This window comes from Lonchura striata, chromosome 5 (assembly GCF_046129695.1).
Source record: "Lonchura striata isolate bLonStr1 chromosome 5, bLonStr1.mat, whole genome shotgun sequence".
In the NCBI taxonomy this organism is placed as follows: Eukaryota; Metazoa; Chordata; class Aves; order Passeriformes; family Estrildidae; genus Lonchura; species Lonchura striata.
Window position 1 is genome coordinate 39,620,932 of NC_134607.1, and position 25,215 is coordinate 39,646,146.

A 25,215-nucleotide genomic window follows, 5' to 3' on the forward strand; every position below is an offset into this window, starting at 1 on the left:
GCCTGTGCATCACGGGTTTTCTTTTTTTTCTTTTTTTTTTTGGTTTTTTTTTTTTCTTGTTTTGTTTTTGTTTTTTACAATAACTTCTTTTTTTTTCAGCGCACATACTGTACATATCACATCTTAGCTGCTAGGTTCATTATTCCTGAAGGCTTCATCCTTTTATTCAAACATCTGCTAAGTTCTGCAGTAAGCAATCAAACACATTTGTGCAGTTCCAAATACGATTAGGTAAATCTGCTGCATCTGGCCAAGCGTTGGACTCTCAAAGCTCCGCAAGACCCTGTAAGAGCTCCTAGTTGATTTTAGATCTTGACATCATTATGTACAGCATTACAATGTGTCACTTTACACTAACCTAAACATTCTGCACAAGGATGCCAGACAGACAAATAGCCAGAAGAGCTGGGCCTAATCTCTGTATACAAAGGTTTACACATCTGAGCTTGTCTTGAGTCCCATAAATTTCACTCTGATTCGGGTAACTGAGTTCATCACATATCTGCACCTCAGATAGACAAAACCAACCTAATTTTAGTTTTAATTTTGAATAATTTTTGGTCTGAAGGTCTGTTTTTGTGAAGGAAAATTCTTAATCCAGAAACTGCTTGTGAGAGATAGTTGTTGTTGTCACAGTTCCTGAAGGCACTGTGGATCCACTGAGCAACAGACATGGCCATTCTAAAGGATGGAAAAACAGAAAGAAGAATTGAAATAATTTGCATTTTTTACAAAACAAGTAAATTTAACAAGCTCAGCTGTTTGCAAATACCCATCAGATTTGAACATACAGACTTGTAAAATACAAAACATGTACAGACTTGGATCAGATTCATTACATTGTCCTCATGTCCTTATGTTGCCCGAGGGAACAGGCTATTATGATTCCTCTAATTGCTTGGCTTGTTGTGGTCTGTGTCCCAGAGCTACAACACTCAAACTGAAAGAAGCTGGGATCAGTGGAAGGAATGCTCCCAGCATAAAGGTATCAGGCATCTGCTCAAGCTGTTGAACAATACAAGGAACTTGGGAATTTTATTTAGATCAGACAGAAGGGATTCTGGTTTTTACTTAGCCCTGAATGCTTCAACTTCAAGCATCCTGGCTGTAACACCAGCAAACATTAATCCACAAACTTTTTCCAAATAGTCCAGACATTCTTACAAGAATACTAAGGGCAATTAAGGGAACAGATTGCCTTTGGACATCATTAAATATTGGAAAAATAATTTCTGCATCTCTATTACTTCTTAAGTCTGATTCTTAACATGCAAATAAAAAAATGAGTATTATTCATAAATTAGTCCAAAAACATTCAGTTGACTAAAATGATGGGACTTATTAAAACCAAGGTCTGAATAGTTCAAGCATTTTCTTTCACTCCTTCTGTTACAGGAGGTTATAATCCTACTCTCCCCATTCTTGTGATTAGAATTGTTTTGTGGCTAAGTCTGCTTTAGCTGATGCCCAGGTTTCTAAATTCTTTAAGGATTTGTGTAAGCCTATTTTGCTATAGCTTGTTTAGAGAGGCTTAGACTGGAGATTTGACCTTCCACGAGATGCTTTACAAGAGAAGAGTGGGATGACACAGGATGAATGAGAAGGAACACTATACAAACTGGGAACACCACCACCCAGATCTGGAGGGACTGGGCTGCTTGTCTGCAGAGCTGCAATATTAAAATGCTGGCAATATGAGCAGATAGTGTATTTCAAAATCAACACTGCTCTGTAAGGAGAATTAAATAAGATTGGGCTTGTTTAGGGACAAGTTTAGGCAGTCACACCTGAGTCATTAAAATTATGGAGTTTGGCAGAGTATCTGTTTTAATCCTCACTATGTCCACATGGCAGCAATGGATTTGAGGAGTCTGTGTATGTATTTATACTGAATACCAATTAGTCAGTGCTTAAGGTTCATTCTGTGCTCAACACAAAAGGCCAGATGGGAGCAGCACTTAGGTGGCCATGTTGAAGCTGATACATGCCTTCTGCTTTGCCACTGATTAGCAGTTTGACAAGAGCACATTTCCCAGCAGTGAGTCTCAAAAGTGTATTAGGGAAGAACCATACACAACAGTTTCTTTTACAGATGGGGAACCAGATGCATAAGAACCTTAGCAACTTGCCTGAGCAAAGAGTAACTTTTAGCATTGAAGCTGGTGTATAGCACCAGCTATGGACCCCAAAAGTACAGGTTTCTGCCTGTAAGCCTGCTTTAACATCCTCAGGGAGCAGCTGGTTTTCTAACCATTAGCCAGTCTGTCAGATCTAACATTTTCTTCTAACCACTGACCCATTCTGACATCAGGACAAATGCTGACACTTACTTGTGTGCATACCACTGCCCTTGAAAAAGGACTATGCATTGACAGCAGCACCTATTGCACACAGTATTGAATCAAACAAAGCAGAGGAAGGAAGCGATGCTTGACAATTTCTACTACCTGATGACACAGAATTCTCCTAGAAGGAGGTGTTGAAGATAGATTTTTTTTGTATGATCACCTTTTCAAGTAGTTAATTGTACCATGTATTGTAATTTGGGAAGCACCTTGCTTGGAAAGAACACAGAATAAAGCACAAAATCAACTGTGAATTTCAGTAGTAATTAAAGAACTGTACATGAATCCTGCTTCTTCTCCTTGGCTGCTGTGAAAACACATATTGTCACTATTCAGTATCAAGTGGCAAAAAACATTATTCACTTTATGGACTTATTTTGAATAGAAACACTATCTTAAACTTTTTTTTCTTTTCATCCTCAAAAAGAGATGCCAGAATTCACATATGCCCATAGCCATTAATTTTTCTTCTTGGACAATGTATTTCTTTGATTACAAAACCAGTAAATGTTCTAATTACGTTGATTAATTTAAAAGTACAAAAGATATATAACCATATAACTAGCCCTTTTATTCTGGAAACTATTCTTGAAAAGCAATTCAGTCAGTTTCAGTAACATTATAGTATCACACTGAACAAATTTCTTGTGCAAAGTCTAGGCTTACAGAGCCATAGTTGCATGTTTCCAAGATAGCATAGAGCTTAGAGCTCCATGATTAAACTCAAATTGAACTATCCTGGTGGAAAAGTGAAGCCCAGTACCTTGTCCACAGCATTCTAGCATGGGTGGCTGCTGTCCTGCTAGCACATCAAACTGTGCTTCTAGCACTTGCAAGAGTACAGTTAACTAAGATGAACCCTTTTACTGTCATCTCTGCTGCTTTAAAACAAGCGTAGACACCAACTGTTCACTGACCAGACTCAGTGCCACATTAATATTTATGTGCCACAGAACAAACTGGGAAGAAGCATCTCAGCCTCATCTTTATAACCTTTATTACCTTGCACTGACAGAGGGTGCACTCTGTGCCATGCTTGATCCAAGAAGATCCAGTGAAGCGAATGACATTGGTTTCATCCAGACATGTTTTAGTGATGTCGTTGCGGATGGTGTCGGCTTGGCAGGGGTCAGTGACACAGCGTGGGCAGCACTCGTTCTCAGGGAGGACACTGAATTCACAGTCCACCTCTGGGCATGGCAAGGGCCAGCAGTCAACTTCTCCTTGCTGTTTTCAGAAAGAACAAGATATTATTATTAGCCCTTATTTTGTTCCTCATCCATTCCTCTGAATCAGCATTATGTTTCCTAGCTGGCTATTTTTTCCCATCTGGTGCTGTTCAGAATTCAACATAGAAAACACTGATATTCACTGACTGTGGGACACACAGCAGATAAGATTGTTTTTTTTCTGTATGCCATTCAGAAAGTATATTAGATTTAACTTAGTTCAGTACACTCTCTATCAAGCTGCAGGCGAAAAATCTCCTTAAAATTATGCAATACAGGATTGTGGCCTGTCCTTGTTGGGCCCTACTTTTGCAAGAGACAGAAGTTGTAACATGACTGCAATGCAAAAGTGTACCAGAATTTTCAGTTTTGCCTAGTTCCTACAATTTGGACTGTTGGCTTGCCATAGAAAGCCCTCAAATTTATCTCTGCCATGGTTATAAATGCATTGGCTGGATTAAGGGTGTCAAACCACCAGCAGCTCAATATAACAGGGAACACCATTACATTTTCAATGAGAGGACCTCCACCCACTTACCATCCACTTAGGATATTATGAGCAGAATACCTGAAGTTCCAAACTTTATCACACCTTCTGCATGGTGGGTTTAGTACAGTCAAGATAAGAAAAGGTCTGAGCAGAGACTTGTGTTGGGCCAGAATATCCTTAGGAGAAGTTACTTTATGCTTGAACACAAATCTAAAGATGTTTAATGAATCATATCAGTTACTAGAATCTGGAATCAGCTTCCCTTCATTCCAGACAAAAGCCAAAGTTGCAGATATACTGGTCAAAGAAAAGACTTCACAGAAGTCAATAACGTGCTTTGAGCAGGTCCATCTCTGATTTCCAATTTATTCAGCTCATTTGAGCACAGATTTAATAGTCTGGACTTAAGTGGAGCAAAAAGAACAACAGATATAATAGTCTGGACTTAAGGGCAGCAAAAAAGGAAATCAGTACATTCACAAAAAACACATCTAAGTCTTTGAGAAGGAATTTGCTATCTCCAAAGCAGAAGCTGAAAAAATATCACAGACACTTGTAATAGCTCCAAATTTCCTCCACTTGTTGCAGAAAGTATTGCAAAGTCAGTCTTTTAAAAAATTCTCATCTGGGTCAATTTTCTTCTTTTTGAATTGTGTGAGGGTAAGACTGAAAGCAATCTTTTAATCCAGTCATTGATCTTGACACTTCAATCTATTTTTTTGCAGTGATGGACAGTACAGGGAGTAGACAATACTTTGTCACCCCAAAAAATCCATGATCATTGAAAGAAAGCAGACTTTTGCTACAGAAGTAGAATCTTGAAAAAAAAGAAACATCTATTGAGATCCTAAATTGTAAGTTGGCCATTCTTTCATTTTTTAAGACATTTAATGAAGCACATGGTTATCTATTTCATTGAATTTTGGCAGTGGTAGCACTGTAAGCACAGTCTACAGAAATGGGCTTTTGGCTGTTATTCATGGTATCCTGACAAGCTAAAGCTGCTACATGGACCAGCCTTTATATTTGGAGATATCTTGTAATAAAAGCTAGTTGTTTTTACCTTGGAATTTTCTCAGTCACAAAAACTTCATGAGCAGAATTATGCAGAATACTTTTTGCTTAGACTCCAAAATACATGGTTAGGAAAAAGGTGACAAGCTTTAACAGATTTTTTTCAAACTTCATTTCAATATTTTGAAAAATGCAAGAAGTCTTATTATTTTTCTATTACTTGAAATGTCTGAATGAGTAAATATGTTTAAGTTTACCACCATCCTTGAAAATATCATGTGTGATAATAAATACATATTTAGAATTTCTTTATAGAGCTCGATCAGTCTCTGAATCAGTGAATGTGAGTGTTGCTGTGTAGATGCCATATTCAAATGACCTAAACTCTGCTGAAACCACCTTCATTATTAAGTAATTATATTATGTCTATTGTGTCAAAACATATTTTTGACAGAAACTGGACAATACTGACAAAACTCCAGGAAAACCAGATTTTAATTATACATGTACTTCAGGGAAAATTAAGTGAATGCTAATGCATGAAAATGAAACTGTTCACAGATCAGAACAGCTCATCTAGTTTTCCCTCCTGTCTCTGCTGCTGTAATCAGGAACCTTACCAGACAGCGGCACTGCTGACAGTTCTGTATCCAGGAATCACCGCTGTTATAGGAAAACTCCCCACTCTGATGTAAACATTGACTGCTGAGCCTTGGGTCACATTCAGGACAGCAGAAGAGGTCAACAGTGGGATTTTGGCAGTCGCAGACCATTCGCCGGCACATCACATATCCATTCTGTTTTTAGAAGAGAGACACACTGGTGGCAGAAATTTGTACAACTCTAGCCAAACTCCAGCCAAAATTTTATTTTTTACCGTGATTCTAAACAATTAGCAGCTCACTGGTTTTCCACTATACAGTATCTTTGGCAAAATACAACTCAAACCAAGCCAGAAACCCCCATACACACACACTAACAACCATAGAGTTCCCCTGTTGTCTAACATACATCCTTCATTCAACCAATCTCCAAATCTCCCCTAGGTGGTGAAATCCAAGGGCATCTTTCCCAAGGGTAAGACTTTAATGGATTGCCCTAAATTTGTAATTCTATATTGTAATTCAATATAGATGCTTGATGAAACTTCCTTTAGATTTCATAGAATGTCATTTCACAGCATACCAGACTGGCTGGTGTCAAGGAACATCAACTCCTCTGTTCTGTAATGATTCACATAGGAAGATGATAGGTGATCTGAAACTAAACCATGTATGCCAAAGTCAAGCTGCTGAAATGTTCAGGATACTGTCAGCAGTGTTTTGGCCTTTCATTCTCCATCAGCATTTAGCCTGGGACCAAATTTCCCACAGCAAACATTTGAGTAAGTTAAGCTGAATTATTCTGCAGACACAGAACTTACTTCTATTTACAGACATCTGCTTGAGATACTGGCATCAGACTCCAGCCCCAATAGGTGTCTAGACAGTTTATTTGCATAAAAATGCTGTTACTCCCACCCAGACAACACAAGAGGCATCTCTGCTAACAAAACAGTACTATCATCCTTCTCCCATTACCATATAATAAACTTTCAATGAATGTTTTGCTCATGCAGGTTGGAGAGAGAAGCTACCTCCAAAACCCTGTGTAATAGATGATTTTACTTCTGTAGCTCCACACATGCACCTGAGAAGGCAGCTCCAACAGGAATTTTAGTTGGATCCCGATGCTCTGCCCTTCATCCCTACCACCACCTTGCAGAAGCAGCGACTTCCATTGGTACTGACCTGGCACGAGCAGACAGAGCATCTGTCATTCTCCAGCACCCAAATCTGACCATTGTGCTTGATTTTGCCTTCATGGATACAGTCTCCTGTGCAGTTCTTGCCATGGGGACACCGACAGTCATACCCGCCATCCAAGTTAAAGCAAACAGTATCATTGGCACAGCTATGCCTTCCAGTTCCACATTCATCAATGTCTGCAAAAACATGCCACGGAATGCTCTTAGACCACATTCAATTAACAAAAATTTTCTTGTGGCAGTCAATATAAATAATTCTTAGCCATTAAAGCCTTCAGCTGAAAATTAATTTGCAGTCCACCAGAGTGGGGAGAACTTAAAAAATAACAAAAAATATTTTACAAGTCACATCAGCTTTTTTGGATCCTGTTTTAACCTGATATTTTGAGTTTTGCTAAACATATTTTCAAGTGAATGCTACTGAGTATGTTAGATAGAATGAAGAAACCACAAGAAACATGAGAAAAAGAATAATTCTTAGCTCCCTAAAGAGCCTTAGTTTGTGGCAACCAAACATGAGACATGCTATGTGAAACAAGAACAGCTTCAGAATTGTGTTCTTAAAGCCTTTTGCTGGCTGTCTAGCACATTTGAGTTCACTTGATGAGAATTTACTGTGAAAGGTGATGTCTGACCTGTAAGCTCATTTAAGTAAGCACACCATGCTTTAAATTTCATCATTTATTAGAAAGTAAAAACCAGAATATTTTAAATATTCAAGTCGCAGTGACTATAGCCCTTATGCCTAGAATAGAAAATAAAGAAAAAAATCATGTCTCGAGTGAATAAAAATAAATTACTTCAAAAGAAATATCTCTCAAAGAATTAAAAAGTACTTTAAAGGCCTATTTCATCAAGGCACACAGAACTATTTTGCAAAGGCAAGCTAGGAGCACACTCTACCTTCTACTCAAATAGTCTTTATTTAGCTTTTACAGCTGTTCAAATGGAGAAAAATGATCATGGAAAGAAGCTTAAAGGGGCATGAAGTAAATGGATATACGCCATAAAAATTGGAAAACAGAGTAAAGAGTAGAACTACAGTGATTTTAAATATTGAGATATTGAGTTCAACTCTAAATACAATTTTTCAACAGTATGGTCCAAGTTCTTGATTAAAATTCATTAAAATTACTGCTGTTATCATTAAATCTCCACCAGAGGAGTGAGATAAAATAAGCAATATGGTCATGCATATATCTTTCACCACCATCACAAAAACCTAAAATAAAACTCAGTTTTGGGTTCACAATGGAAATTAAAACTGCAATCCACCTCAAGCACATTCAGTTTAAAGCAAGGTAATTCAATTACCGTTTCAATTCCAAGTGTAGCTATGGTCAAAAACCAAAAAAAGTTAACAAGTTGCTAACATGAATATGAATTGGGATGAAAAACAGCAGGGAAATTATTAGAACTCCACTGTACAAATCAGCAGCATAGTGAACTTCCTTCAAATGCTTTGTGCAGTAACAGCAGCATAATCTTAAAAAAAATTACAAAATTACTAGGGCTTATGGGAAGATTGAGAGAAATACCATTTGAGAAGAAATAAAGACATGGATTGCTCATCTCTAAAAGAACACCAACAAGAAGGGATATAACCAAAAAAAGAATACTCCAAAGAAGTTGAGAGCTTTTTTTCTCCATATTGGCTAACACACTAGACAAGGGACAGTGAATGGAACTGAAAGACAACAAATTTATGCCTGATAAAAGGAAATACCTTTTTATACAATGCATAAGCATACTATGACACTCACTGCTACAGAATCCTAAGAGGCAAAAACCAATTGCATAGCCCGAAGTGTATAAAGCTAGCAAGAATATTTAATTTTCAGTGCTAACAGATTTTTGGAGAGAGAGACTGTGATTTTTTTGATACATTTCATGCATTAGGGCCCATGGTACACTTATTTATGTATCAGATAATCCATAACAGTCAAATAATCTCAGAACTCTACATCTTCTACCACACTGCCTTCCAATGCATCTGGAGGCAGTCACTGCTGTAACAGCACAGATGATAACTGGGACCATGAACTTATTAATTCAGTGTGGCTGAACAGCTGAAACATCACTGGCACATCAGACAGGGAAACCCACCCCAAGAGTCAGGATACACGACCAGTGGAACAGGCAGCCCTGCAGAGGCTGTCCAGACTCTCAACTTGAAGGTCTTTAGAAAAGTAGCTAACAAGAATGGTTTGAGTGATGCCAGTTTATGCTCTCTCCTTCCTGTATTTTCTCTTAAATCCAGCCAGAAAATAAAATAATCTGGCAATTTAAAATTAAAGCATAGCCATTCTTAAGTCATGCAATAACAAGAACAGACACAAATTCAGTTTAAATGTAATGATTTGGATTAACAGCAAGATTATCTTTATTATAAAAGTAATTTTTAATAAATTACTGTCCAAAACTTGTATTCATTTGTTTACAGCACTCTTTTGTACATAATTTTCACATAGCTGTCATAAATTTATAATGTCACATCTCAGCAACCCATATACTTAACAGAAGGCAGAAATACTTAATGAGGTAACTGGACAAAGTTCAGCTGTCATGTAAATAACAAAGGTTTCCTTTAAACAACGAATGGTGATCCTTTAAACCCTTACTCTGTTTTCAGTACTTATATACAAGTCTATTTCACAATTTTCCAATGAGAAAAAGGATTCTGAGGTTTATTTTTCAGCACAGTCACAGTAACTGAAAATAACGGAGGTTTCATCATTGACTGTGGTATCGAGCCAAGCTTATCTGGCATTGAGAAATTCTGAAAATTCCCAATCTTGTTTTTTTCAGTTGTTTGATTCATGAAAATAAATGTTCTGGATAGGGCAATTTCAATATCCCTAGTCACAGCAGGAGCTATTTACATTTTGATTCTAACCTAATCAGAAACAGCAGTGTGTTTATGATGCAGCAAGAGAAACACCAATTTTCACGCATTAAACTCTCATCTACATTATCTATCCACATCAAACTTCAGACATTATCAGCAAAGAACTTGCACACAAATCATCCATACCAAGCAAAACTTATTTCAGTTTTTTGTTTGCTTTTTTTTTTAGTTTAGACTTTTAATAGATGGTGAATCATGTTACTGAAATTGTGCTTACAGCCATAGCCAGCTATGGACAAGGGACACTGGATTCTGCATCTTTTGTGTTTGAAAAGGGAAGATGGTAAGGTTATAGATCACATATTCCACTATATCCAGCCACAAAGTCATTTTATGACTGCTCCCATGCTATTAACAAAACACACACACAAACGACCCCCAGCCCCCTCTCAAAAGAAACCAAAATCAAAACAAACCCCAAAGAGTCCCCCACAAACCACTCAAAAAAACCCTATACTCCTTAAGAATCAAGCAGCTTGAATGTTAGGACATTAGAACATTATGTCTTAAAAGACTTGGAGGTTTGCCTCAATAAAAAAGCCCAACAGAAATTAAATGCAACTAGTTATCCAGTGCTAAACTGAGTTCTTATTTAACTATCCTACATGAAAAATTACAGCAGCTTTCATGTCTCATTTTTAAGGATTTTCCTTTTCTTACCATCATATCTAGGTGCAACTTAATGTTGCAATACCACAGAAGTATCATGGGAGAAGAAGTAGTGATACATGTTACAGAAAACTAGGAGTTAATTATATTAGAAATAATTTACTGCCTACACAGGAAAAATACCAGACTAAAGCCATACAATATGGTGACAGTTCTTAGAATGACTAAACTCCATTTGCAGTATTTGTGAGACTGCAGACATAGAAAACTCCATAAAAATGGGAATTTCAATTGCTCCAGCTTGTGACCCAAGGTTGTATTTAAGAGATTCACTGTTTCTTGGAAGAGGTAGTCAAAGAAACACAGAGGGACAAAGCGCCCATTTCACTTGGCCCTGAGCAGCAAACAGACTCTGATTCAGAATGTCTCATCATTCTGATATTGGTTAGACTCTCATTTTTTAAAAGAAAAGGGGAACATTTATATCACTGAGAAATAATGGAGGAGATGGCTTAGGAAGGTGGACAGTTCCTTTGCTCTGAAGCAACTGAAGTTTCTCAGTTACCTTTGCTCTGAGGAATAGCATTAGCTCAGCAAAGTGAAAGTACCAGGATACATGAGAACTTTTTGCTCAAGGCAAAAAAGGAAGGAGTGCATTTGCTAGGGAACCCAAACTCTTCTGAGCAGAAAGTTCTATTTCTGTTCTTTTCTGTCCTGAGTAGATCTATTGACTGCTGTAATCATTCTTCAAAGAGTGAGTGAATTGTGAATAATTTATTTGTGAGTTCATGTAAGCCACCTGTGAGAGTGCTTACCAGATGTGGAAGATGAAGAGCGGAGACTTCAGATGTTGGTAACATCAGCTTGACAGAAATGTCATTTCCCTATACAGTAAATGTGTTCAAATTGCTGTCTTATAAAATATAGTGGTCAAGTTTCTGTTTTATCAGTCCTTTCATAAAAGACGAGAAACTCTGGAAATTTTGTTTTCTTCCCACACTCCAGAATATTGAAATACTAATGTGTCTCCATATCTGCCTTCTGTTTGGTGATAAACTTAAGTTGGGTTCCCAAATTCAATACTGAAGCCTTAATGCCTATAGCTCTATTTGGGGTAAATGGAAAAAACAAAGAAGTCACTTTATTTGCTGACCTTTAATGATCATGAATAAAAGCAAAAGGATTTTGATGGAGCTTTGTGAGTGCTACTAAGGTTTCCTGCTGAAGAATAATGATTCTTTATTTCCTGTTTCCCTTAATTGCTGTCAAAAATAAAGCTTCTGATAAAACTAAGTGTAGGACTCCAAACTTACAGTAGTTTTTCAACTTCAAGAAATCTCATGTACTAGTTAAAACACTGGATACAGTGTGAGATAAATTGAGACATCCTGACAACCAGCAATTCCTCTACCTTCCAGATCCAGAGACATAGATGTTGGAGTGACCATTTTGGACTTTGCTCAGTAAGGCTGGGGTGCATACTGAGGCTTGTACTGTGCCTCCATCCCTCATTATCCTGGATTGTTGAAAACAGACTTCAAGGCAAGCCTCAGCCTCTGAGCTGTCAGGCTGGCTGCTCTGTCACACAGAGAAGTAAGTGATTCTAATTCTGGAAGCAGGATGGCAGAAAAAACCCATAAGATACTTCAGTATAGAAAATCCAAATGGGAGTTCACATATGGATAAACTCTTACAACCAAAAAAAGATTCTTTTATGAATTGGGCATTTTGGATTGATCTATCCAAACCTTTCATTTGCATCTGTCCCATTCAAAGAATGTAGTACCTGCTGAGAGTGAAGGTACATTGATCTCATATTCTATCCTAACAACAGCTGTTACCTGACAGATACTTCTGGTAAGTCCTAAGGGGCTGCCTTAATTAGGTGAGCTTTTTTTGGATGTGGATGTGTGCCAAACATCCAACAACTGCTGAGACATAACCTGCACTATTTTGGTACAAACCAATACAGCCTCCTTCTTCAACTGATTATGGAAGCTTTTAGACATTGAAAAGGACAAATTCAAAGGAATCAAGATGTTACACAGAACTGCAGGGCAAACATTAATGGGGCCTGAACTTTCTTATTTTAGGACTTTGCCCTCAGTTATTCTAGTTTTGTTTTTACTGCAATGAAGCCTGAGGATGCAATATCTACTCTCTTAGCCCAGCTCTCTTTATGAAATGGTACATAAGAGACAACCTTCAGAACCAATATAACTATTTAAAGAAACTATAAAGAAAAGCTGTCAGCGACAAAGAGAAAGATAACAGTTAATATACCATACTGAATGCTATATTTACATATATAAAATGTAAGAATTTCCAAAGCCATACAGTCTCAAGAACTATATGGCTGATATTTCACTTTTCTGGAAATATAACAGGGCATACATAATTCTATTTCCAAGGGAAAAACAGCAAGTGCTGCTAAGAGATTGAAGCCCTACAGCTGCCTTTCCCATAATTTCTCTTGATAATTTTTATAGACACAACACATCTACCTAGTGGTATAATGTGAATCAAAACTATTAGCAAAGGGATCTCTAGGTCTTCCATTGCCTCTAGGTACAATAAAATGGGATTATGAATTTTTGCATTCAAGTACATTAGCCAAAATATTCAATATTCTCACTTGTGCCAAAGAAGCAGCAGTAGCCAAGGTCAATAAATGTGTAAAATAGGCAATTCACTAACTATTATTTCATTATCAAGCACTGACAAAGTCTAGTGCTACCAAGGAGTCTGGCTCTACATGGGAATATTTAGTATGATGTCCTAAAACGGAGAGGTGCAGCATTGGAATTCTGTTAAAATAAGGCTTTTAAGAAAATGCTCCTGTGAATCTGTGATTTTAACAGAGGTGTTTCCACATAGATTTTTAAAATCAGAGGCTTTCAGAGGCTTTGTTGAAGGAAACAAAAACTGATTACACTGATCACTGAAAGGCAGGGGACACAAACAGACCCAGATTCAAGGAAGGCAGTGTAGAACAATCAAGAAATAAAATATTCCTTGGCTTTTAAAGGTGTTTTCCTCTAGAAGAAGGAACTTACTTCAAAGCAACTCTAAAATTTACAAAAAATTAGTCAAGTCAAGCCTATTACGAACTCTATATAAAACACTACTTTAAAGTAGTTTGCACTATTGCTTCTACAGCTCTGAAAGCGGAAGCACTTGCACAAGACAGAAAGTTTCAGAAAATGCTGGTTCTAGATACAGTTGAAAGTGAGAATTGGAGAACTGTGATTTGAAATTTGAGATTAGTATAGCCTAGAAGCTGCAGCCCCATTAAAGTGACTGTCTAAAAGACCACCCACCAACAGCCCAATGTAATCACATCTAACTAGGGGTTACTGAACTATCAAAACCAATCCATTTTCTTTTGTCTTTAAACCCAGTAGGGAAATCTCTTACTGTGGAAAGATCTGACAGCAGAGAAGATGATTGCTTCTGCACTACTGTGTTGTGCTAGTACAAGTTCAACTTTCCACACTGCATTGGATTTTAGGCTGTCTCTTTATGCCCTTTCTGGTTTTATTTTTATCTGAGACAAGTCACAAGCTCCAATTCAATAAAAAGTGATGCGGCAAACTTATTCAAATATCCAACCTTCCTCCCCATCAAGGCCAGGCTGGATGGGGTCCTGAGCAACCTGGTCTAGGGGGATGTGTCCCTGCCCAGGAGGGCTGGAACTATGTGATCCTTAATGTACCTTCCAATCCAAGACATTCTATGACTCTGTGATCTCAAGTTGCTAAGGATCCCAATGTTTGGAGCTGCAATCAATCAAACTGGAAGTGTTCCACTGTTATTCACTAGGGTTATCAGCAATGAAGATAGTTTTCTGGCATCTGTGATTTAATTCTAATTACTTGTTATCCTCTGTGTGCGTTTAATAAAGAGCTGCTGGCTCTTTGTAGAAAAGGTCAAAACAGTCTAATAATTGCAGCTTCTGTACACATGTAGCAATCCCCACGTTTCTTTTCCCTTGGCTTTCTTTCCATTTGTTTAGAATTTGCTGCTTAATTGATACTTGTTTGCACACATCATAACACACTCACTTTGTATCATGCATCTCTCTTGAGACAGCATGTGCCAAACCACTATCTTCAACCCACCAGGTACATGTTACACTGACACTGAAGATAAAACTTGAGATATTGAGAATATTTCCATAAATGCCCGGCTGGACTATTTATTTCCTGTACCATGAGTGACAGAAGTGCAATGTTATAATCAGAGGAATCACAACTTATTCTTTGCACCTTCCTGTCCTAACTCCTGACCAGCTAACACTGACATTTAGTTAGTTCTTGACACAAAGAAAGCTCGACTTATGAAAGCAGTGGTTGCCTTAAATTGCTGATTCCTCCTGGGAATACAGGCTTTCAGCTGTGATGAAAATGTGTTGAAATAAAGTATTGATGATGGGTATACCAGAAAGGTCATTCTCACTCCTGGAGAACTGTCTGTGTGTCTGCCTTAGAGAAATTAATTCAATTGCTTCCCTTTGGGACTCATGCAGCCCACCAATGTGAGTTTAAACAGCAATAAGAAAGCTTACACTGTGATCACTGAATATTTCAGCACTCATAGAAAGAAGGGAGAAAAGGTGGTAATTTTGCCCTGAGAAGTCCATGGCAAAAAAAAAAAAAAAAAAAAAAAAAAAAAAAAAAAAAAAAAAAAAGACTGGCTTGCTTTGTTATTTAAGAGCAGTAGCATGAAGTATCTTAAGAGCTGAATAACATTCCATTCAGATCTGCATCTGAAAGTAACTGTGTTCTTATTAATCTGCTGTTCTCTCTAACATCATTCATGAACACAGAAAACCTTTCCATCTCCTTGTCCCCCTTGTCACTCTTTTGTCCCCTACACCTTGCACCAGCCCTGCATCCACTGACCTCCCTAGTTTGTAAAGTAGGTCTGCAAATTGCTGCCTTCTAAGATGCAGTTAGCCATTACACAGGAGAAACACCACAGTATTATCCAAGGTATACGTAAGGGTCTCAGGGATGCATAATCATTTTCTGCAATGGGAAATATTTTTATCAAGAACTATTTCAGTGTATGAGGAAAACAAAGTGGAAGAAATAAGGTCTGGTTTGAGGCCCATTTCTATACACAAAGAATCTGACATATAAACAGATTACTGTGGAGTGACAGATTACAGTGCATGCTACCAGCCCGTGGGAAATCACTTATGCAAGGGACAAGCACAGAAGCAGATGCAGGGCCAGAGAAACTGCATTTTCATCACCATGCCTGCCTTTACATATTATGTTAGTAAAACACAGAAATGCTCCACTAACACTCCACATTATAGGAATATTCATATTGATATTATTTTGCCTTTGATGATGATGCTTATTTAGACTGTAATTCTTTTGGGTCAAGGTTTAAATTTCACTGCAGTTTTCAAGACAATGCTTGACCAGTACAATCTGAAACATTAGACATTTTCTGGAATTTCACTTTCATGTGAACCCTAACAGTACCCCACCTTTTTTAGATACTGACCTTCACAGGATTCTCCACTTGGTGAAAACATCCCATTGTCATGGTAGCCATCTCTGCATTCGCAGTGGTACCAACCGGGCAGGTTAATGCAGTTAGCACGGCTGTCACACTGAACAAAGCCATCCGAGCACTCATCAATGTCTGGTTATTGAGAACAACAAAATAGAAGAAAATTCACACTGAGAAAATTGCTGTATTCATCCAAAGAAAGAACAATATCCCTGGTGTTTCTAGGTTTCACAGAATTATTTTCATTACTGATATTTGAATTTGCAGAAATAATTGCAGTGAAGTTTTAAATTGTTTCCATAAAACTACTTGGCTAATGATTTTGGGCCTAACAGCAGCAGAAGTATTGCTAATCCCAATTTACTGCCTACATAGTAACAACTCATTTTGTCACAATACATGACAGGTAATCTGACATCTGGTTAAACTGCCCCTATTATGAAGAATGTAATTAGGTCCCAGTCCATATAATAAGATATTAACTCTTTGAGTAGTGCAGGCTGCCTGATAAAATACAGATTTTTTTTTTCCTAGGGGGTATATAAAAACATTAAATATTCACTCTGGTTCTTGCTTATGCTTTTGGTGACATCAATTTCAGCTTAGAAGGGCTTCCCTATCCTGTGGAGTTCCTATTGATTTATGCCAGCACCTCTGAATCTCAACGTAACTGACTGCAAGCTCCTCTCTAATCATCAAAGAAAACAGCTGGGTTTCCAAACAAATGCTTAAATCATGAGGGTGAAACACAACACATTCTCCTTCTCCTGGAAATTCCTTTGGGAAGTGTGTCTCTTAAACCAACTTCCACTGACTAAACTTTACAATAACAATTTATCATAGAATGTATTTTTTTAAAATACACTCACTAGATCAAAAATCTAACAAAGTATGTTCCAAAGACACCCAAACTCACAGATTAGCAGAGATGCAGGGAACTCTGTGACATGCTCACTTCCAGTGCCTTCAGGTACAGAGTAAGCTGTGCTGAGGAACAGGTCCCAGAATATGAGTGCTCTTAACAGTTGGGGAATGCCAGGAGTATGGAGTCAAACAGGAGCAAAACTGTGTTGCTCCCTATCACATCACTGCCTTATCACTGTGTTTTATACTAGAAGTAGCATACTTATCTGAGCATCAAGCTAACTGAGAGGTGCCTATGGAACCAACACAAAGGGAAGCACAACATGTGCAAACTGCCTTCAGAAACAAAAAGAAGCTCTAACCCCCCTCCACCATGAGTTTGAACAATGAATAAAGTCTCAGTGTACTGGCCACTCTGGCCAAAGTAACCTTTTCTTAAAGGTTGAATCTTTAAAACTAAGAACTGAAGTAACAAATTAAGACTCAAACTCTTAAAGTACATCAGCAGTTGACCTAGTATCCTCAAGGATGCAGATATGAAGGAGAGGTGTGATGTGGCCACTAAGATACATGTGAAATATGTTAAAATTCTGCCCACTATCTGTTACCTCCCATTTATGTCATTTGCTATTTTCATAGGAGATAGTATAAACTGGTAAAGAAAATAAACTGTGAGCTACAATAAAGTAAGCAATTACTTTTCTGAGAATAATAATATGTGGCTAGATAGACATACTCTTAGCAAGCATTTTGTGAAACCTATTTGAAGGCAAACTTTATAAAACCCTGAGACTTCCTCATCCATTGAGAATACTTTTCCACATTTCAAGGTAATAAAAATATTAGTGTGTGGGGAACACCTGCATAAAGTACAAGGTATAGCACAGTCACCCACATTTGGTTTTGAGTTGTGTTTTTCTTATACACAACTCAAAACCAAATGTGGGTGACTGTGCTGTACCAGGGTATGTGGGCTGCACTCTGGGTATTTTATTTACATGCCATATAACTGTTTTAAAAATTTATTTGGAATAACTCTACAACTGTATAATGAGCGTATTGGTTTTTAAAAGCTTTACAGATCCTTGACAAAATCTCATTAGAAATTTTTGCTATGATGCATCAATCTGATTTTCTATAAACAGTATCTCTAGACAGGCAACCCTGATGTACATTATCAATATTTAGGATGATAAAAATTACCTATACTCCTGCTGCAATACTGCAGCAAGTGTATATTTTGCTGCTTTGTGCACCACAAATTAAGTTGTAAGTCTCAACTGAATTAAAAAGAAAATTTCAACTCCACTATGAATTCCAAAATAATCATGATAGTTGTGCTGCAGAACTGAGAAATGCCAAACCTTTACAATCTTCCACTGCTCAGTGTGTTCTTTCTAAATCAGTATAAACTCTGGCCTTTTTCTTGTGAGCAGCCAGGAGCCAGTGGGACCTCAGAGGTGTTTGAGAGATCAGAGGAAGATCAATGAAAATTATGTTACAGTAGTGAGAAAAGGTTGGCTTGCAGTCTGTGTCTTATCTACTGCTACTCGCTCAGAAAGCCACAGATAACTCATGAAAAAGGACAAGAGAAGAAGAAAAGACTGCAATGTGAAAGTTCCGTTACCGCTGGGGAATGTGCTGCCTGGCTGCCAGCTTGTCAGGCAGAAGAGAAGTGACCCTGCTAAGCGCTGGGGATCACCTGGCCAGTACAACATAACTTGTGGTTGGCTAAAGCTACAAACCCCAGAGAACCAATAGTGCATGTCCACTCAGAGGCAGAAGAAGAGCTGTTGCTAAGATTTGATGTTAGTCCTCATACTGGCTACTTAATAATATTGCATTAAGACACTGGATGGCATATACTTCTTTGGGAAAGTGGAATGTATTTATTGGTGACAAGCTGGAGAAACGAGTGTTATTTAGGTCAAAGTAACAGAAATGAATGAAAGAAAGACTGTGTTCCTCTCTGCAGAAAAAATTATCTATAAGCCTTATAAGCGTAAGGGCAATATCACACACACATGTGGAATGCATTCAGATTAATGCATTAATTCAGGGAAAACATGCCATGAATGTCACATCAGTATTGGTAAAGTGACAACAAAAGCTTCTTCTCTGTATTTATTTGCAAACTAGCTGATCAATCTGTAACACAAGAAGTATTACTTGGGATGAAATGCTTTATTCAATGTCAATAAACCAAGTAATACATTCTTCTGGTTTTGTTATGACTGCATGCAAAGTTGGAGTGGAATTACATAAGAAAGCCTCATCGTAAGCATGTATGGAAGCACACTGCAGGTCTTGAAGAATGTCTTACTCCCCACAGATTGATTGCCATTGCATTGGAACCATTGCTGCATCCATGCTGAATAAGCCATTACTCCTTTCAGGATTTTGAAGCAAAGAAAAGAAATCCAAAACACTTCTTACCACTAACTTTTTAGGCCAATGACATCTTAAACATGTGCCAGCAGGTTTCAGAATATAGATGTTCCTTATGCACAGAATTTTGTTTTAATTCTCACCTAATGCTGTTTACTAATTCTAGTAGACACGTGCTCTGTAATGGCACAAAATATGACTGTTGCAACTCTGTAAAATAGGAAACCACAGCAGAAATGTGTCTTACAAAACAAAAGTACCGAATTAATGGAAGAATTTCTTGACATTTGGATAAAAATATTTCTGTTTTCAAATAGACATAGAATGGCTCAGGAAGTGCTGCAAAAGTATCTACAACTGAAATTATCTTATTAGTATGGGAAAAGCAGACAGAAATAATTTCCCCCTGTCCAATGGTGAAATTTTCTTGGATGAATCATCTTGCAGCTGCTCAGTCAGAGGTGTGAGCTGACAAGAAAATAAAAACTTTTTGATTGAAGTTTTGCTTGGCCAGTGGCTATGGTCTATCAGTGGGCTATATGGAATACTATCAGTGGTAATGAAGTCCTGTTTGATGCTGTACTAGAAAAACATGGAAAATGAAATATTACTTTATAAAAGAAAGTTAGAAAAAGGCTTTATATTTTCACATATGCTAGTCAGCCTTTTTATTTTCACATTTTGTAACCCATTTTTCAACTCAAAATTTTAAACTTTTTTTGCTGAGGCCTTACTCTAATAAAATAGACACAAAATCAAAGGCATTTTGAAAGTAAGAGCTGTATATCCCTAGCTCCCCTTGACATGACATTTGATCTCCCAAATATCTTCCTTATACCTCAGGATCACTCTCTTCCTTAACCGTGACAACAGTTTTGGCTATTATACCCTTTTCTCTTGGGAACACTGAGAAAACTCTGCTCCCTGAAGAGTAAAATAATATCATTAGCAAATTATCCACTGGTATAAAAAGAAGAAAAGGAGAACTAGCTGTCAGTTTCATATTATTAGAGAATTTCTGTATAATAGGGCTTTTTGAAGACTGAAAGTGGTATAAAATTGCCAATTAGAAAGATAGCAGTTCTCTTTTATTCAGCAACAGGACCAAGCTCTAATGTAGTCAAGCTGCACTCAACAAAGAACCATGGTGTAGGGGAGGGGTGTTGCTACCATTTTATATTACTCACTTCAAGACTTAAATGTTAATCACCAAATCCTTCTCTTAGAAAAGCCTGCATTACAAACTTAAGAGAGACAGAGCACAACACAGTCCATAAATATTTTCTGTCTTTAATTGCTTTATCCAGGTCAATACAAAACAAAGTCCTTTCTTGTCCAGAAGTCAACACCACAAATTGGAAGCTGTGTATATTTACAAGTCAGCTGTCTCCACACTGGAAGGTTTTTTGTGACAGAATAATATATGGCACATAGCTAAGACTGCCAATTAATAGAGACTCCCAATTGCAATATTCTTTCCCAGTGCTAACTGGGTTTTGTCATTGGATATGGTTACAAAGATTAATGAGCAGCCAGCATCTTCCAAAATGTTCAGTCACTCCTGACTCAGCCTAAATTTGTGATCTCATTTGAATGACAACAGCCTTTCCAGCCTAACACTGACCTCCTGAGCCATCCACATCCAGCCCCGTATATAGTATAAATACAGTGAAAACAACTGAAAGAAAAATAATTTCCGCAACAGATCACTGAAGAAGTGGTTTAGGAGACTTGGAAGCTGCTTAAACAGATATATCTTCAATATGTGGAGTTTTTTCATGGGTACATTTGGAATAGTCAGACTCTGATATGCCTTTGCATATGCCAATACAATTTCAAGGATATTATGTCTTGTATGTAAAAGGTTTCAACTATTCAGATTGATGCTCAGATAACAGAATATAGGATAAGGAGTATAAGGATAATGTCTGGGTTATCTATTTTTAGTAAATACATATGGAAGGAGGAAAAGGCCTTATTCAGTAGGACTAAATGAAAGTTCACTGTAGTACATGAAGTATTTGCTATCAGTTACTCAATTTTCTGGACTAGTCTTGAAAAGGGTTCATCTCTACTGCAAATTCTAGAGTCCCATTTCTCACATTTAAGAATCAAAAAGTGTCTGCATTGTTTTTTTGTGGCAACAGATTTCTAATATGATGATACTTGAGAAGACTCTCCTGTTCAACCAGACCTTTTGATTTGAGATCTTTTGCAAAAAACATGCCAAGGTGGAGAAATGTAAAATCCTGAAAGTAGTTCAATATACTGGAGCTTTGCAACTGTTAAAACAAAACAGTAGGAATTTTGGGATTCCCATCCCACTACATTCTCATACACCATATGCATATAAATATCATAAAGAGGAATAAAACCCTCAAGAATGTAGTGGCTAAGAATGCTGCCATAATCCAGGAAGATATCAGTGACAACTTGTTTGGAATAATTTTAAATTATTTTGTAAAGATTGATCAGCTCCTTTTTTTTTCTAACACTGCACCTGACTCCAAAAAGAACTTTCTTCCTTTGTCAGTCACAGTCCTAGAGCCTGATTTTGTTTACAATCTCACTCTGATTTGTCACGTTTGAGGAACACTTTAAAGATATGGTATCATATTTTGAGTACTAGGACATTCTTTTCACTGTATGTTTCTCACACCAAAAATGTCATTAAACCATAGAATATTCTTGATTTTAATTACAATTTCATCCTAACATTTTATTCAGTTACAAGTTTAAATCATAAAGGGCAAGATTACAGATGGCCCATGGGACACAGCAAGGAGAGGAGTCACCCACAATTCTATCCTACCATAACAGTTCCATGAGCAGAAGAACTTTCTCTACACAGCACTAGAAACACCAGTTATCTCAGATACAGCCTTCAGAGAAGAGTAAAGAATATGACACTTCCTTTCCCTGCTCCCCTGAATAATGAATAAGGCCCATATTTGGAATGTCTTTGGAATTGCTGCTTCTATCTCAACACCTCCCAGATCTAGCAGAACTTATGGTTAAGTCATTTCAAAATTGATTCGACAGGTGGAGTCAGTGCTGCAGATGATATGTTCTTCACTAAAAATTTCCAACTGTCATGTTGCATGAAAAAATAGCTACTATTATAACAGGTCTCTTTTTTTTTTCATTTTAATCCCAGCAAGACCATGATTGCAGTTTATAAAGTACCCTGTCCATGGAAAACTAATTTAGTTACATTAATGAAAAGGAAGCAAAATGTGATTGAGAATGTAATACAGAATTATAGTTCATTAATTCTTCAAGTATGCAATTTTCCAGACTCCTGATCCCCCATTGATTTCTGCACACCCCCATAGGTCCTGCTAAATGCCAGCAAGAAGAAATTCAATCGTGTTGGTATTTCATGTGTGGCAGTGGCAGTGCTCCAAAATTAGACAGAAACGTTATCAAAGGGAATTTTCCACTGACTGCTTCACCATGTGGCCCTGCTAACAATTCTTTGTTGTGAAAAATTGATCAATCACAGATCACACCAATAATTGAAACTATGCCTCCCATTGCATACTCTGTATCATCAAAGGAAGTGTACGTGTAGCAAATACAAATTGAAATTCAGAGCACCTAATTGGCCATGATGAACTAGGTGCATTCATGAATACTTTAAAATAAGAATAATTTATTTTTCAGCTCTATTGTGTGACACTGATCCTGCCAATCCTCATTAGAAAGACTAATTGAGAGGAATTGGGCCTCTATTTGTAGTTGTTGACAGAGATGGTTTTGTTTCCACAGAGTTCAACATTCTCAGTACAGCATCTCATGTTAACTGTAACACATGCTTCTGTTTTCTTATTAGCCCTAGCTTGAAAAAGAAAAGTACTTATTTTCTCCAAGATAGCAAAAACACTTTTATACCTTGACATACCTGTTTTAGATACCACTAGCATCTGAAAGTCACATCACTTCATCTGCTCATGAGAAACAGGACTAACACACTAGTTGGCAGCTGCCAAGAGTTCTAAACGAAAGGGAACTAATTTGAAAAGAGAAGAGCTAGGTTTGCCAAATGTTACTTTTTTTTTCCAGTGAGTGTGAAGGAAGCCTTCCCTTGCACAGTGTACTGACAAAAGGTCTTGGGTTTCCTCAAGTGAGGAGCCAAGTCAGTCATAACCATGAATTAGGATGTTTTCATGCAAAAGACTGATGCCACCAGCATATTCTTAGCCTTGTAAAAGGTTGTTTCAGATCAGCTCTGATCTGTTAAGAATTACAGTAAGTTTCTAAGCATTTAGTTCAGAGGCAAATTATGGAAAACAAACAAAAGAGCCCTCAAACAAACTCAGTTTGGGGAACTAGGAAGTGTTTTTGACACCCTGATTTGAGCTGGTCTCCTACCATAGTTCTCTACTCTTTAGTCAGGGTACTGCACATAGTATATGTGTGCTAAAGTTTAAGACATTCTTACCTATTTTTATTAGCAGTGGCTTCTTACCAGGACTCTTAGGCCACAGACAACTAAGTTCAGGCTACTCCTGAACTGTCAAATCATGTAGAGATTTTACATAAGGTAAAATTGCTGAAGCACAAAAAAAAAAGGGAAAAAACCCACACACATCATTCTTTCATCTACAGTTGACAACTCATCAAGAAAACAATAAATATTCTCAATATAAATATGCAAAAGCTGTAAAAACAGCTTAAAACTAAATCACTATTTCTCTGCTTGGCCTATAAACATATCATTGGCATGATATGTACAGACTGCAGATGTCCACATGTTGACAGCAAAAGGAAGAGCTCCATAGGGATACAGGACAATGACTGACAGTGTTATAGATTTTAATTCCGCTAATAGTTGAATGACTCATAATTCATGAGAGAGCTTACAGTGAGTGATGAAGGTCATCCCTATCTACCTTATATAACAGAAGAAAATTCTATTATAATGCTGCCCAGCTGCACTATTCACATTCTATATATAGCCCACTGTATTTTAAGAATGTAGCTGAAACTTTAGCTTTCATGTTTAATAAAGGATTTTTTTCCCCATAGCAAATAGCTAAGTAGTGGATTCATTTAGATTTTTTTTTTTAAATAACAATAAAATCCTGTCTCCTTAGAGCTTTTTTGTACTATTCTGTCTTCCCTGGCTTCTTTCTCCCCTTTTCTTCTTTTTCTTAAGCTGCTACATATATGACTGTAGTTTTGCAACAAGCTAAAGAAAGATATAAAGAGAAAAAGGTAAGTATCAATACGTGACTCTTCAGCAAAGAAAAAAATATTTTGTGATTTAAAACTTGACACTGAGGGAGGAAAGAAATTATATGCACCCAAGAAACTGTCGGGCAAGGGATATGGAGAAAAAAACCACAGAAGAATGAAGCAGCAAGGCATCTTTAGCTACAAAACTGAAAGGATGAGGTAAGCAGGATTCATGCCTAAATCCAGAATGTGCATTAAATTCAATATGGGCATTTTTTGTTTAAATTCTGTCAAACATTTTCTTTGTGAATAATTATAAATAAAAATGTAAAGCAAAGTAAAGCAAACAAACATTCCAAGCTTCTAAAGTCCTTGTCTCACTGCTATTTTTGAGGTTCTTTTTCCTATCTGAGAAAAATTCAGGTGAGAACAGGAAGAGTGACCTTCCTTTCAAACACTGCAGCCAGGCAAAAGTATCTGATCTGCAGAATCCTGGCTTACCTCCTTGCTTGCTGCAGATCTCATTTGTTTACTCTCAAATACAAGTTTTAAACTTTTTTTTTCTATATAATGAGATAGACATTTTTGAATATGTCCTCCTTGAAGGTCAAAGGGATTTTTTTAGGTTTTACAAATTCACTGTACTTCCACTGACAAACAATATGCTATAAACCCCACGATGTTTTCTCTCAGCTATTGTAACACAGGGGCAAGGGGAGAAAAAAATGAGATTACTTACACTCTACCTGGACTTCTGCTACTGTCTTCTTATGGAAACTTTTTCACCTACTCAATTTTCCTCATGTGGCTTGATTCCAAATCTGAAATGAGGAGAAAGTGGGGCTCCATCT

At 37.3% G+C, this 25,215-nt stretch overlaps 1 protein-coding gene across 2 annotated transcripts in view; it reads right to left on the reverse strand.

Annotated features, from left to right (window-relative positions):
* Nucleotides 1-589: 589 nt before the first annotated feature.
* The window catches only part of NELL2 (neural EGFL like 2), a 131,679-nt gene continuing 107,053 nt past the window's right edge, over nucleotides 590-25,215 (reverse strand). For both annotated transcript variants that reach the window (XM_021545323.3, XM_021545322.3), the window contains exons 16-20: nucleotides 15,923-16,063; nucleotides 6,869-7,062; nucleotides 5,699-5,875; nucleotides 3,348-3,572; nucleotides 590-681 (exon numbers count right to left, since the gene is read on the reverse strand). In XM_021545323.3, the coding sequence (XP_021400998.2) occupies nucleotides 631-681; nucleotides 3,348-3,572; nucleotides 5,699-5,875; nucleotides 6,869-7,062; nucleotides 15,923-16,063 (788 nt within the window). In that variant the 3' untranslated portion in view covers nucleotides 590-630. The remainder of the gene's footprint in view (nucleotides 682-3,347; nucleotides 3,573-5,698; nucleotides 5,876-6,868; nucleotides 7,063-15,922; nucleotides 16,064-25,215) is intronic.